This window comes from Phalacrocorax aristotelis, chromosome 16 (genome assembly GCF_949628215.1).
Source record: "Phalacrocorax aristotelis chromosome 16, bGulAri2.1, whole genome shotgun sequence".
NCBI lineage: Eukaryota > Metazoa > Chordata > Aves > Suliformes > Phalacrocoracidae > Phalacrocorax > Phalacrocorax aristotelis.
The window spans coordinates 3,370,486-3,384,243 of record NC_134291.1 but is presented as its reverse complement, the minus strand read 5'-3'; the positions used below and the strand labels follow the sequence as shown (position 1 = coordinate 3,384,243).

Below are 13,758 nucleotides of genomic sequence, written 5' to 3'. Positions count from 1 at the left end.
GTGAGCCCGCGGCTCTCATAGGGCTGGGAACGGAACAACGGGGGAAAAAGTCCTGTCTTCAAACAACTCTGCAACTAGGGAAAGAGGAGAGCAATATATGGTTTGACTCACATTTTATGAAGAACCTTTAGCCCTCCCCCAATGAACACACATGCAGATATATATAAAATTACACGTACCCAGAGAGAAATAACTATCTAAGTAAGTATTCCCAGCTGAAGGGCCGGGGGGAGGCTCAGCACCTTGGGAGCACGTCCCCAGCTGGCAGCGAGAGCGGGGCTCAGAGCGCTGCCAGGATCCTGCCCTTTCCCCAGCAGACGGAGCCGTGCGCCGAGCGCGGCTGGGGCCCGGCAGGCGGCTGGGGGGAGGCGGGTGCCGTGCCCCGGGAAGGGATGCCGCTGGGGGTCCCTGAGCCGCGTGGCTTCCCCACGGCAGGGCTGCAGGGGGAACGGGCCTTTTCGCTGGTGTAAAATGCTGTTTGGATCAAAATGCACTGAGAGAGTGGGTTTTACTTTTTCTGATAAAAGTGGTGGAACGGCTATCTGAAGAGCCATTCCAAGCAGAAAAAAAATGGAAAGGGAGACCTTTAAATTCAGCAGACTTCTAAAACAAAAGGTCTAATACATCTTGGAGACATTTACTTACTTTTCCTGACGTTTGTTTTCCACCAAGCCAAGAAGAATTTATAAAATATTTTAGCCCTGTGTGCATTCATGCCCAAAACCCAACTTCATCCAACTTTTTACTTTCAACTCCAAGCCAGTTGTCATCACGGATAGAGTCAGGCTGAAATCATTGGAGAAAATCCCATTGGCTTCAATGAAACCAAAATTTACACAGTGATTCCAAAAGCCAAAAAACCCAACCAAGGTTCCCAGCTGGGGCATGACTCTGGGTCAGGACACGCTCAGATACTTTCAGAAATTGCAATTCCTGCTCATCTCCCGCATGCTGACAGCATGTAAAAGGAGCCAACCCTCTGCAAGCTCCAGTGTTGAACCTGCAGAAGATGCAGGTCTAAACGAGCTTTGAGCTACCTTTCGCCCAAGCTATCAAGTTTTAGACGTTTGGCTTCAGCAGTCCCAGGTTGGCCCCTTTTTCAGGCTCCTCCAGGGTTTCCAAGAGGGGCCACCAATGCTCTGAGCGTGGCGATGCTCTGTGCCCTGCAGCTCCCTGCTGAGGGACGCAGCGGATGCTGCGAGTCCGCACGGGCTCGAAGAACAACTGGAACAAGATCATGCGAAACAAATCCATTGGGGGATATTAAATTCAAGGACAACCCCGTCGGCTCAGGAAGTCCTTGAGATACTAATTGCTGGAAGCTGGGAAAGTAGAGTGGGGAAGTATCACAGGGTGCTTGCCTTCTCCTGGTGCTTTTATCTAAGCATCTCCTGTTGGCTCTGCCAGAGGCTGAATCTGGGGCTCACTGCACTTCGGTCTGAGCCAGCACAGCCATTCCTGTGACCCTACACTGCCCAGATTTTCCGTAGCATTTTGCCAAAGTTCTCTTCTTTTTCTTGTTTGGTTTTTTTTTTTTTTTGCTTGTTTTTTTTGTTTGTTTGTTTGGTGGGTTTTTTTTTCTTTCATAATAGAATGAGTTTGGGTTTTTTTTCTGACTCCTGATGCTCTTTTGGGAATTCTCTCTCCCTCAAGCAAAATAAGCTGCATTAGTTACACAATATACCATTACCATGGTTTTTGGCAAGCTTTCATTTCACCCAAATTCATATCAGACTCCTCCAGGACATTCAATGATTTGTAGTTTCTTAGACAACGAAAACGCCCAAGCCTCCTTTCCAAGGAGCTTCTTGAAAGCCTGGCCTCGACTGTTCCGCTGGATCCTGGACTGACACGAAGTTTGCCTTGCATGACGCAACGCTGTCCTGGTTTTATTAATTTATTTTCTTTCCTCCAGTCAGTAAACAATTAGTTTACAAACCCAGCTCTGCAGGGTTTATTGGAATGGTGCAGGAGGGTGGGAATACGGCTGTGGGATGCAAAGGAATTTACACAGAATTTCTCAGCAACTTGGCTGATAAAGGCAGCAATAAACTGCAATAAACAGCAATAACGGCAGGCACGTCGTCCTTCAGACTGAAGGCAGTTAAGGGAAGGAAACATCACATCAGTGCAGAAAGGCAGACGAGGCAGACGGGGGTACTATTTAGAAGTGATCTATGAAAGCAAATCGTTTAATGGTATGAAAGCAAAGGCATCTGGCACATCAGCAGCGGGAAGGCAGGGTGGTTGTTTAATGCACCTGGTGCACAGCAAAGAGAGAGACTGCTCGGCTGCAACCCCGAAACAGCCCCGTGGGGACTGAACCGAGCAGCTTTACTCACCAGCAGCTCGGTCATGGGAGGCAAATCCACCCCTGCGGAGGAGACCCTGCCACAAGCCACGTGTCTTTTGGAATTTCATCCCAAATCCTCTCCCTAGAGACCCATTTTACAGGAGTTTTGTGGCAGGGCTGGCTCCCGTCATGGGATGTGCATAGGGCACGCTGTGAGAGGGGAAACAGAGACTCGAACTGAAGCACACACAGGATTATATTATTAAAGTGCTTGGGTGGGGGAGGATTTTAGAGTATCAGCTGCCAGAAAAAGTAGCATCGATATTGTCAACTTGTGGAAAACTGGCGTGGAGAGAATGAAACCCCAGAGGGACCTGGGAATTCTCTAATGTCTGGGAAATCTGCTGCAGGAAAGCAGAAAGTATTTGTGAAAGGAATCAGAGAAGCTGCAACTGAAATTCCTCTGGTCGTGGCTCAAATGGAGGAAAGAAATGCATTGCCAATATTGCGTAAAGAAGCATCGAGAGGGCCGGACGGCCAGACAAATTTTAGAGTTGGATACTTTTGACACCACATCAATGCTGTCAATTAGGAGAAAGCCTAAGGGTTGGGCTAGTGGGAAAGATGAGTGTTAGGGGTGCTCTGAAAGCAAAATCGGAGAAAACAGGAGACTTGGGGTGCTGGCTGTTATCGGTGTGCCCTCAGAGTAAAACACAGCACAGGTATTTTTTTATGTGACTCAAAAATGAAAGTGGAAGTGAAATGAATGTGAAGCTGCCGCTGATGCCAGGGCTTCACTAAGTTACTTAGAAGCACGAGTCTTTCAGAAAGGACTCTGGGTGCCTCCACTTCCCCGTGCTCAGCTGGGGACAAATCCATGGGGCACATTTCTCAAAAAAGAAAACAGGCGGCTCGGCCTGAAAACCAGCCATCTGGAGCGGGGCTTTGCAACAGCAGAGCAGCCAAAATCCCCAGGGTTTGTGAAAGTCTTCAGTGAAGGAGCATGGGAGAGTAACAGCACAAAGCAGCACGGAGGCCAGCGAGGATGCTAACAAATACTGGAAGCCCCAGTGAGTTCAGCGTGCCGTCAGCTTGTTTGGGGGGGGGAGATACGTGGGGGAAGGGAAGGTGTGATGAGCTGGACAGGTTTTCCTGCTTACAGTTGTATCGTCTCTTTAGAAAGGGTGGCTGCTCTCTCCGACGGACTCTGGCTCCAAGATACACACAAAGTAAAGGAAACCTATTTTTAGTCTCCATGAGACAAAAGTGCTAGTAAAAAAAAAAATGTTAAAAAGAATTTCTTCCTGTTTAGGGCTGCTGATGTGAAGAGAGATCCTGCCAAGATGCTGAGGCCGGGGCAGGACCTCGGCGCAGGTTACAGCTCTCGGGGCAGCCCCTGGCAGCGCGGGAGGGCAGGCAGGTCTGTCTGGACCCGTGCTGTGAGACGGAGTCATCTGGGGAGGCGAGATGGGAAAAGACGCTCTCGGCTCCCGAGAGCCCCCACGCTGGGCCGGGAGGTCCATGCCCTGGATTCTGAGGGAGGAGAAAGGGCTTGGGCTTCTGCTCCTTTGGGATGCCCACAGGCTTTAGGCCGAGCTCAACTCTGCTTAGCTTAAAAGATTCGGGAGTGTCTAAGTGACACGTGAGTCTAAGGAGACAATCTGCAAACTGACTTTCACACTGAACCTCAGATTGATTGAAGACCTATCCCTCTGCAAACTTAAATATTTGGTAAAATAGGTCTGGTTTACAGCAAGAGAGCAGGTACCGTGGCAGTCAGGGTGGCTGATCTGAGGACGGATCCGTTTCTTTCTCTTCAAAGTACTTTGGTGCTTCCACCAACAAACTGCATGCAAAAGGTTAAATTAGGAACCAATCCATACTCACAAAAATTGAAACCACAGCACTTTCTTTAATTAGCTAGTCGAAAGTACTTCCTTATTTTAAGACCCCAGCACTGACATTTTAGATGACATTTAAATTTTTTTTCAAAAGCAAGAAAGTTATCATTAGAAATCAGCTTAAAATGCAAGTTTTTCTATTTAGGAACAGAACATACTGCAACGGTTTACGGGACAGTTTGTGTTCCTCCTGCTGCACCATTAAAAATACATTCTGGACGTCAACAGCTAATTACTCTGACAACTAACTTTACTTCCCCATGTGCTTTTCCACATCAGACAGACTCAAAAGGAGGAAGACACAACAGTTTTTCTCCTAAAATCACAGATTAAAAGGGTAGGAATGAATCCCCTTGGTTGGATTTACTCTTGGTCGTATATGAGGTATTTTCAGCTACTCTCTGGCACACTGTGAAAGAGCAGTGGAAAGAGTAAAAACAAGGGGGAAGAAAAAAATCCTGGTAGACCATGTAACACACAAAGCGATCGTTTAATTTCTACTCAAGGCTTTCATCAGGAAGTGACAGTCTTCTGTATTTTCAAAGCATCTTAGCAAAACTGGGAATACATCCTGCAAGAGGTATCAGGAGTTCGGCTGAGCCCAGCCTAAACATAACCCACCAGCCGCACGGTGCTGGGAAAGGTCTTGCGCATCCCCATGCACTTCTCCTGGTCGATGAAGAGTGAGTTGGCTTTGACAGCCAGGTCATGCTCCAAGGCCGACTTGGCACGAACCAGCATTTGCAGCGTGTCCTCGGCGTCCCTCAGCCGCTGCTGAAGGCTCTGGATCGTCTCATCGATCTCGTGGACTTCATTGACAAGGCTGGAAAACAGCAAGAAACCCCCGTTAACAGTCCCATCGCGGGGGTGGTTTGTAGCATGACATTGCTGACGGGCCCCTTGGGCACAGGATTTCCCCCTCCAACGTGCTCAGAGTAACTTGGACCCCCCGTTTCTGGCAGATGCATGGGAAAGCTGAGGGCAGAGCTCCCCGGACCTCAGCAGGGAGGCATGGTTAAGCCTGCTCTAAGGCTTTGGCAATGCGCAGCCACATCTCCCAGAGCAGCTCATGCCACCGAGAAGAGGGATGGGCAGCTGTGGTTTCCTGTTCCTGTTTGGTTTTGAGGGTTTGTTGGTTCACCCTCCTGGATCTCCCTGTGCAGGGGTCCTCCCCACACCCACGGATGCACATGCAGCCAAACAGGACGGCCGGGAGTGGCTAAAAGTGAATGTGAAACAAGTGGAGGGTGGAAAAAATCAATGGCGTGCGAGATGTTAACAGGCTTGGGGGTGGGTTTAAATTGCTTTTAAAAGGCTTCACACCGAGTCATGCTCCCAGGAGGAGGTGCGAGGTTCGGGGCGCCTCACAGGGGGTGCTGCTGGGTGCTCAGGGCAGCCCGCTCCTCCGCAGCCCCTTGGGTGCAATCCCAAAGAGCTCGCTATGTCCTTGAGAGGACTTCCAGTGTTCCCAGAGGAGGGGAAGACAGCCCTCACTGCTTCTCCAACTGGTGTACCCTTTCTTGCAGTTTTACCCAAAAGGAAGGAGCTAAGCGCTCGCAATGCGAGCCTGTTGGAGAGTAAAGGGCTTATCCTTCAAAACTGAGCGCGTCCAACCGCCGGGAAGCAGGCAGAGGAGATGAGGTTTACCCAAAAGGGAAAAATCCAGCCCCTCATGGGGTGGCCTCAGGCTGCACCCAGCCATGGGGTACAGCCCCCTTCGTGGTGCAGAGCTCTCCCGGCACCCAAAGGCTGGAATACCTGCTCGTTGCTTTGGATTTTATCAGTGCACTTATGGAAGGACTATTTAATAAAAAAAACCCTGATTAATTTTGCCACCCAGGGATGCTCCTGAGTGCTCCCACCAGTGGCTCCTCAAGGACCCCGCCAGCCCTGCGCTCCTGCCTTACCGGAGCTGGGCAGGGTCCCGGCACAGCTCCATGTTTGGTCTTCGCGTCCGCTCGTCCAGCCGGGTCTGAGCCACTTTTAATGGAGGCCCTTTGTCCCTAATGGCTTTTCGGATGGTTTCTATGTTCATCTCGACCTGGAAGATTTCCTGCAATGTCTGGTATGAAAAAGAAACACATGCACAAATGAAAAAAACATATTCTCAAGTGACCACATAATTTCCCTTTTCTCCTGTCCGTCTGCAGAAAGAAAACCAGTTCAATAAGCAGACCCTGGGCTGAGAGCACTGTCACGCTGCCACATATTGAGACACAGACTCAGCAGCGGTATCTCTTCAGGGAAAAGCCTCTCTTTGCTGTTGCTGTCATATCAGAGGAGGTTTTGGAGCAGTGATGGATCTATTGAATTACCAGCTTCCCAAAATTACTGCTTGCAGGAACTGATCATCCATCAATAGCAACTAATAGAGGGAAGGTTTTTAATGGATCCTCATTTAAGGACACGGCATCAGCCCGCAGTGCTGTGAGCCCAGTCCCTGCTCAGTTAATCAATACTGTGTTGAGCACATTTCAGGAAGCTTTCCGTAAGACCCACCGGTCCGAGCCGGGTGCCCATCGCTCATCTCCACTTACTCTGCTTGGCAGAGTGCAGCAAACACCGTCCTTGGAGGAGAAGCAAGCCCACAGACTCCCCGGCAGGCACCCAACGGAGGCCTGGCAAAGACTTTCTGCAGGGCAGCCAGAGCTTCTGAAGTAACTACCCGGAGGTGCAACCAGCATTGGCGTTTTCCGCTGGAAATCCCCGTGCTGCCAGGCTGTCAGCTACGATGCACCAGCAAAATACAGTATCCCTTGAGATGAAATTACAGTGCCAACTCATCCTGCTGCAAGAAGGAAGTCCCCAGAACTTTGAGTTTCAAACAGAATATTATATGATAGCCAGCTCCTTGGGGCGGCTGTTCCTCTGCTTGGGCCGGGTCCGTGTGGAGGGTCCCGCCTTGGAGGTGTCGCTGGGGAGTGACAGTGTCACACCGAAAGGGAGGGGTTCGGGCTACCTTGGCCAGGTGGCTCTGAATCTTGCTCTTGGCATCGGCTGTCTCGGCGATGCGGTTGGTGAAGGCGACGTTCACCCTGTTGAATTGGCACCACATCTCGTTGGCCGTCACCGTCAGCAGGTTTTCGATGTTGTCCCGCATCTTGGCAGAGGCCACCCGCTCGCTCTGGGAGCGGAGGATGTTGTTGTCCGTGAACTTGGCCCATGACTCCGGCACAGAGATCCTGGGGGAGGGAAAGGAGAGGCCCCCGGTAAGCCCGTGCTGCTGGAGCTGGACGTGGGCAGGCATAGACCCTGCCAGGTAACAGCGTGGATTAAGCACAGCCTTAATGGGAATCTACGCTCTTAACTTGACCACATGGAAGTGAAACATCTGGACACCATTTGTTCAGTAACGCTTATCAAATGATGACATGTTCATGAAGACAACTGTGATACTTATGAAAGCTCAGACAAACAAAAGATTTCCCCAGAAAAAACCAGATATTTTAACCAGACCCCATATTTACACGTTCGAGGCATTTAAGTGCCAAGTGATTCACAGCTTCACGACAACGCACAGGTTGCAGTCAATTCATTTTGCTCATAACTTATCTCAGTTTCATACTAAACTGAACGAGCATGAGACAACATTTGATTCCCTGTGTGTGCATTCAGGATGAAGGTCACGCCTGTGCAGTAGTCCAGAACAAGGTCAACAAAAGACTTAAATACCACATAAGCTCCATTTAAAACATGCTGATCCTCGGCACATTTTACCTCCCTCTGAATTTTTAGCATCAATCCTTTGCAATTCATTTGCCTGTCTAAATATGTCTGAGCTCTACTGTGAATAATTACTCAAACACTAGAAAAATTGAATCAATCGATGTCCCCCCATAAACTGCATGTGTCTGCGTGAGCAGCAGGTTTGTCCCCTCAGCCCTTTGCCACTTAGGGTATTTCTCTGCGAGTGCTGGTGTGGGTCACCATTCATTTACCGCAGAGCCAAAGCCAAATTCCTGGCACTCAAAAGCAGCTGAACTCTATCCCAGGACCATGCTCTCTATTTCTTTATCTTCTGTGTCATTTCGGCTCCCTGCCAGGCCCTCTCCATGCTGGGGTGAGCTCCCCAGACTTTACATCAATGAAGAGCACTCAGGCAAGCACTGACACATCTTTGAAAATATGCATAAACTTAACGAGCTGTGCAGAAGTGCTGAACCGAATTCATTTTCAGGCTGATCTCTGAACTCCGATATAATGTTTAATTAGGTAGGACTTGCTTTCACCCTCTGGACGCTCCCTTTTTGGCGAGCGGAGAGAAATGGCCCCTCTGAGGCGGGTGACTCTGGGCAGGATGGATGTGCCATGCAGAGACACATGCCTTCAGAGTGGGCTGGGGGCAACCAGCTCCCTGCCAGGGAGAGGCACCGCACACCCCAGGACGGCTCGGTGCTCACTGCTGCCCGGTGTGCACTCACGTGGCATCGATCCGCTCCACCCCTCGGTAGTAGCTGATGCCGTCAGAGGTGTTCCTCAGGTGGTGGCACTTGTCATCGATGCGGTGGGCCGCCTGCTTGTTGACCAGGTCTATCTCCAGCTCATGCTGGGCCGCCCTGTTGGACCTTTAACACACAAGCAACAGCCACCGGGGGGGGACGTGTGGGTGGAACGGCTTCCTCCCCATCCCGCTTCCCTGCAGCTCCTCCCACGAGCATCACTGCCCGCTTCCCCTGGAGCTGCATGGGTTTTACACCTGTGGGGTGTGGGTAGGGGTGGGGGTCTGCTGGGGCATCACATCACAACTGCAAATGCACATCAGCCCTACGGCATGAGATAAGGAGCTCCTCCTTACGCGAGCTGGGCTTTCGCCTTATCCAGGTACTGCTGCAACCTCTCCTGGCACGACCTGATGATGTCGACTTCCTGGGCAAAGGCAAGAACAAGACCCCATCAGTGTCCACACTCGATTGTCCTGGTCACGCTCGTCCCCTCAGACCTCCCCAACCCTGAACACAGCAAGAACTTGCACGCTTGGCTTTCTGCCCAAAGCAATCAGGCAGGGAGCAGAGAAAGTGCCCCCCCCAAGCCCAGCGCACTCGCTCGGGCAGCTGAGCCTGCACGCAGCAACTGGGAGGGGACCTGAGGGTGCTGTGGCTGCAGCTATGGCCTTTGCATCCACTTTCAGGGTGGGTTGAGAAGTATTTTTTCATCCTGACATCAGTGTCAAGCGCTGATTCGTTCCACTGCACGGACAGGGACAGATCCTGACCTGGTAGGAACAGGCATAGTGGTTCCCTGCACACCCCCATCCTCAAACCAACATCTTCCCTTTTTGCTCCCAAAATGTTCTCCTCCCCAGGAGAAATCCCATCCATACGGGACAAGAGGAGATGAACATTACTTTGGTGTAAATCCCCAGTCATTTCTAAGAAACGTTCAGCCCCACTGGAGAAAGGCATGTGTTGCTCTCAGCTCACTTGACTTCAGCACAAATCTATTGCATTTGTGAAGCCCTGACTGCTGGAGGCAGGTGATTAGTGCTCCAGATCCAGTCATTTTTAAGGGCTCCTGTCTGCAGGAACCAACTGAAAACCACAGCCTAAACATATCCTAAACACTTAAAATCCAAAATACCATTACGGAGATACCAGCTCTGATTATTTTCCTAAAATCTCATGACCTTTAAATTAATCTTCTAATTTTTTAGGGCCTGACTCATATGAAAAAATCTTCTAACAGAGCAGTGGCATCACAGTCCCGGAGGCTGCAGTTCCCTTCCTGGTTTCACAATGCCTTTGCCGTGATTGTATGTCACTGCGTCCTGCATCAGGATCCCATCTTCTGTGCCAGCTCTCATCATGTTTGCTTTTTATTCATAATTTAAAGCAGACTATATAAAGGCAGGCAGGAGTACACGGTTTTATGACTTCTATAAAATCCATTCCCTAAGCACCCACAGCGGCAGTCCTACTGCGGCCACGCTGCTCTGAGCAAAGCAAAGCTGGGGGTAGATGTAACATCTTTTATTAGACCAGCTGATATAGTTGGGAAAACCAGACAAGCTGTTGGGCACAATCTGCCTTCTCCATATCTGCATGTGATGTATATATAGATAGATGTATGTATGTGATAGGGATATATAGCTACATCGTATGTATGTGATATAGACACATATAGGTCCTGTCCCAGCAGGGCTCTGAAAGGTAGGACAGTCTTGCAAACTGCTTGAAGGGGGACAGAGGACCCTGATATGCTACACAAGTGCACAGCTGACTTTCAGCTCTTCCTTCTGCTGTGAGGGTAAGCCTTACCCACCCCGCGTGGGCATGCTGGTCCGTGAGGGAATGCCGTCCCCTGGGCAGCAGGTTTCGGGGGTTGGAAGAGTTTAGCACCTCACCAGCGCTAAGGAGCCGTTTAGGGAACAAGGCTGCAAAACCTCTTTAGGGCAGTTTAGGTAAAAATAGCTTTAACACATGATCTGAGATGCCAAACTTACTGTGAAGAGCTGTTTCTCCACGTCGTCATGGACTAGGTCGATGCCCATCCTCTTCTCCCGGTGAAGCAAGCACTCCTGAGTGACCTGTTGGGGACATGCCATCGCTGCCAGCTCCGTGGCAGGGTTCCCTATAGGGATGGTCCCCATCTCAAGTAATGTAAGAAAATATAGGTGGGCATAGAGATGGCAGCAGGGGAAAAATGTGCCCAGGGCAGCTGGTTTAGCTGACAACGAGCAGCCAAGCTGCAACATCAGCATTAAATCAACACGAGGGAGCACACGTGTCCCTGGTGCAACAACAGCTGAATGCAGGGACCTGTCAGGCTTGATGCTGACCTTGCCAGAGCCTCGTAGTAAGACATGGGCTTTTGTCTCCCAAACCAGGATTTTGGATATACCGCTTATAAAAATATTTGGTTAAGCAAATACTGTTCTGATGTGCTCAGCATGTGCTGATAGGGGATGCAGCAGATGGCAAAGGGATTTGTTTATTACTGACTTAACTAATGGTCTCTTAATAAAAACTTTGGAGACGTTACGGAGCTGCAATGAAACTTAATTAGACATTTGAATGGCTGCAGATGTTTCAGCGACAGGCTACAGCTTGCAGCCCACCGGACACGGTGCTTACCTGGAGAGGGGCCTCCGTCTCGGCCAAGGCTCTCTCCAGCCGTTTCTTCGTGTCTGTGAGGGCGTTGGTCTCCCCGATCATCTCATCCAGCTCATGGCAGAGCTCCGATTTCCAAAATTCAATATCATTGACACGTTCTCCCAGGGTTTGGGTGCTTTGTACTTGTGCTCTCTTTGTCTGCTGATATTTATCCAGAATCATGCGGGACGTATCAGCTCTCAAACGCTCCGCATTGTGCCGGGAAGTCTCCGACTCTTTGTAGTTGGTCAGGCTGGACCTGTACCAGTCGTCAGGGGTGTACCGGGTGAAAAGGGTTGTTCTGTTGGAAATCAAAGGAAGCATCTTGCTGGGGGCTAACCCCTGGGAGCTTTTGGAAAGGGGAGCCAAAGTTGGGTTGATGGCAGCTGTTTTGTAGTAGGCCCTGGGCATCCAGGGGAGGCTGAAGCTCTGAGGCAAAGGATAGTAAGGAAAACGGTTCTTATAGCTTGAAGCCAGGGTGCTGATGGCAGGCAGAAACTTGGTAGGTGTTGATCTTGGGTGGGCACACGTTGTCGTTAAGGGAGAGCCAACCAGCTCCATTCTTGAACAGTGCTATTCAGGTGCGTGTCCTGCACAGAGGAGACAGAAGATGACAACGTCACTCAGTAAGCTCCTGCACGCGCGTTACTTCTTGCAGCAACACATGCAACTTATAAGACCAACAGCGATGCACACAGCACCCACACGTCGCCTGCGCAGGCCTAAAACTCTTGAAAGCAAATCCCTTCTGACAGCATCTCAAGCATTTGTGTATATACGGATTTGACTTTGTTGTTAGTATCTAGCGTCAAGTCTTGAAATGTGGAGAGAAACAATTCACGGCTGCTAAGGGGAATGACAGATATTATGCCTTCATTTTCCTTAAATCTCTCAATCCAGTGAAACTGTAGTTGCTGATTCTCTGCTGTTCATTTGTTTCTTTTGGTCGGTGTATTTGCTAATCTTATAGTACTCCAGATGTTATTTTCTCATTAGAAGTTCCATTACCAGCCCCGATAGCTTTGGACACACAGCTGCTACCAACCCGGCGCAATTTGTGGGCGAGGGACTCCATTCTCATCATCTCTATCTTCACTTGCATTAAATGCTCAAGTGAGGAGTCTGCAGGTGAGCTGAGCTCTGCAGGACTACCCACAAATGTGAAAAAAACCCCATCTCTCTCAACCTAAAAAGAACAGGCATCTCTTGACTTGCAAAGGAAGAAGAATGTCTGTGACTCATGTGGTGTAAAATAAATGCGCTTGGAAAGGAGATATCCCACAGTGTCTTTTCACAGCGGCTCGTAAACGCCAGCCTTGCTGTAACCCTGGGAGGAATGGCCACACAGGAAGATTTTGCTACCAGTCACTGCATACGGCACTGTGGATCCTATTGCTTTTTTCAGATCGAGGTTGTCAGTCAATGGTTATCACAAATACAACGCAGAGGGCCATCAAATGTACCTAAGACACCTAATCTGAGGACAAACACTCAGGAGGGTGTGTGGTGTTCAGTATGAAGCACTTGTAAGGTTACGAGTGTCACTTGCTGGCAGGAATAAGTCCCTATGGCTGCTGTGGCCAGCTGCGGTGTTGCAAGGATGTGTCCTTCCCCTAACGCCGTCCTGTCCCCGCTGCTCCCAGCCTGGCTTGGAGCCCCAGTGAAAGGTTAGGACACCAGCACGCTGCAAGATCCCTGGATGGGAGTGGGGTTTGACGCGAAGCATGTGCTAAATCTCATTTATGACAGCATTAAATCAACTTTATTCCTTTAAAAATGGCATGTTTGTATGAAAATAAACTTGCTTTTATTCTAGAACAAAGCATCCACACAAGCAATCACATGACTCGAGGTTTAATCGCTCCTCCTGGGCTACCCTGATCAATTTGCATGTGTAGGCGAGTTGAGAGAGGCTGACTTATTTTTAAAACCGTAAAACCCTTGGGAAAGAGAGTTTCTTTCATTTTAGTCACCTCTGCAACAAGAAATGCCTCTCTCCACACAAGGAAAGGACCAACGAGTCATGGTTTCCTACTGAAAAGCTTAAAAGGCGATAAGACGGGAGGCACACAGAGACAGGCAGGCTCTGCCTGTGAGCCGCTCTCACTGTACTCTGGAGGTATCCCTCTTCAATGCCAGATGCTCACAGCCCGTTGATGCTCTTGGAGCCATGCCCGTTTACACCAGGTGATGAGCAGACAACACAACTCATCAAACTGCATGTTTTCCAACATCTAGAGACGGGGACAGGCGACCTAAGAGACACTTTGTGTCACCCGTGCCTGTAACAGTTCAATGCATTCAGACAAACAGTGTCTCAAAATGCAACTATTAAATAAATGAATGACAGATGCAGGAGAATAACAGGTCCTTTAGCTAGGGCAAATCAGAGAAAAATAGGGATGAGTCAGAGGGGAAAAGTGCACAGCCTGCAGCTGGGAAATCACTGAACTTTGAGGACTGCGTTTTCAAGCCT

The 13,758-nt window shown here is 49.7% G+C and overlaps 1 protein-coding gene across 2 annotated transcripts in view; it reads right to left on the bottom strand.

The window, feature by feature from the left end:
* Positions 1 to 4,187: 4,187 nt before the first annotated feature.
* Positions 4,188 to 13,758, bottom strand: part of TEKT3 (tektin 3) — a 60,807-nt gene continuing 51,236 nt past the window's right edge. For both annotated transcript variants that reach the window (XM_075111350.1, XM_075111349.1), the window contains 7 exons: positions 11,265 to 11,872; positions 10,634 to 10,717; positions 8,990 to 9,060; positions 8,616 to 8,759; positions 7,154 to 7,376; positions 6,102 to 6,256; positions 4,188 to 5,017 (listed from right to left, as the gene is read on the bottom strand). In XM_075111350.1, the coding sequence (XP_074967451.1) occupies positions 4,801 to 5,017; positions 6,102 to 6,256; positions 7,154 to 7,376; positions 8,616 to 8,759; positions 8,990 to 9,060; positions 10,634 to 10,717; positions 11,265 to 11,843 (1,473 nt within the window). In that variant the 5' untranslated portion in view covers positions 11,844 to 11,872 and the 3' untranslated portion in view covers positions 4,188 to 4,800. The remainder of the gene's footprint in view (positions 5,018 to 6,101; positions 6,257 to 7,153; positions 7,377 to 8,615; positions 8,760 to 8,989; positions 9,061 to 10,633; positions 10,718 to 11,264; positions 11,873 to 13,758) is intronic.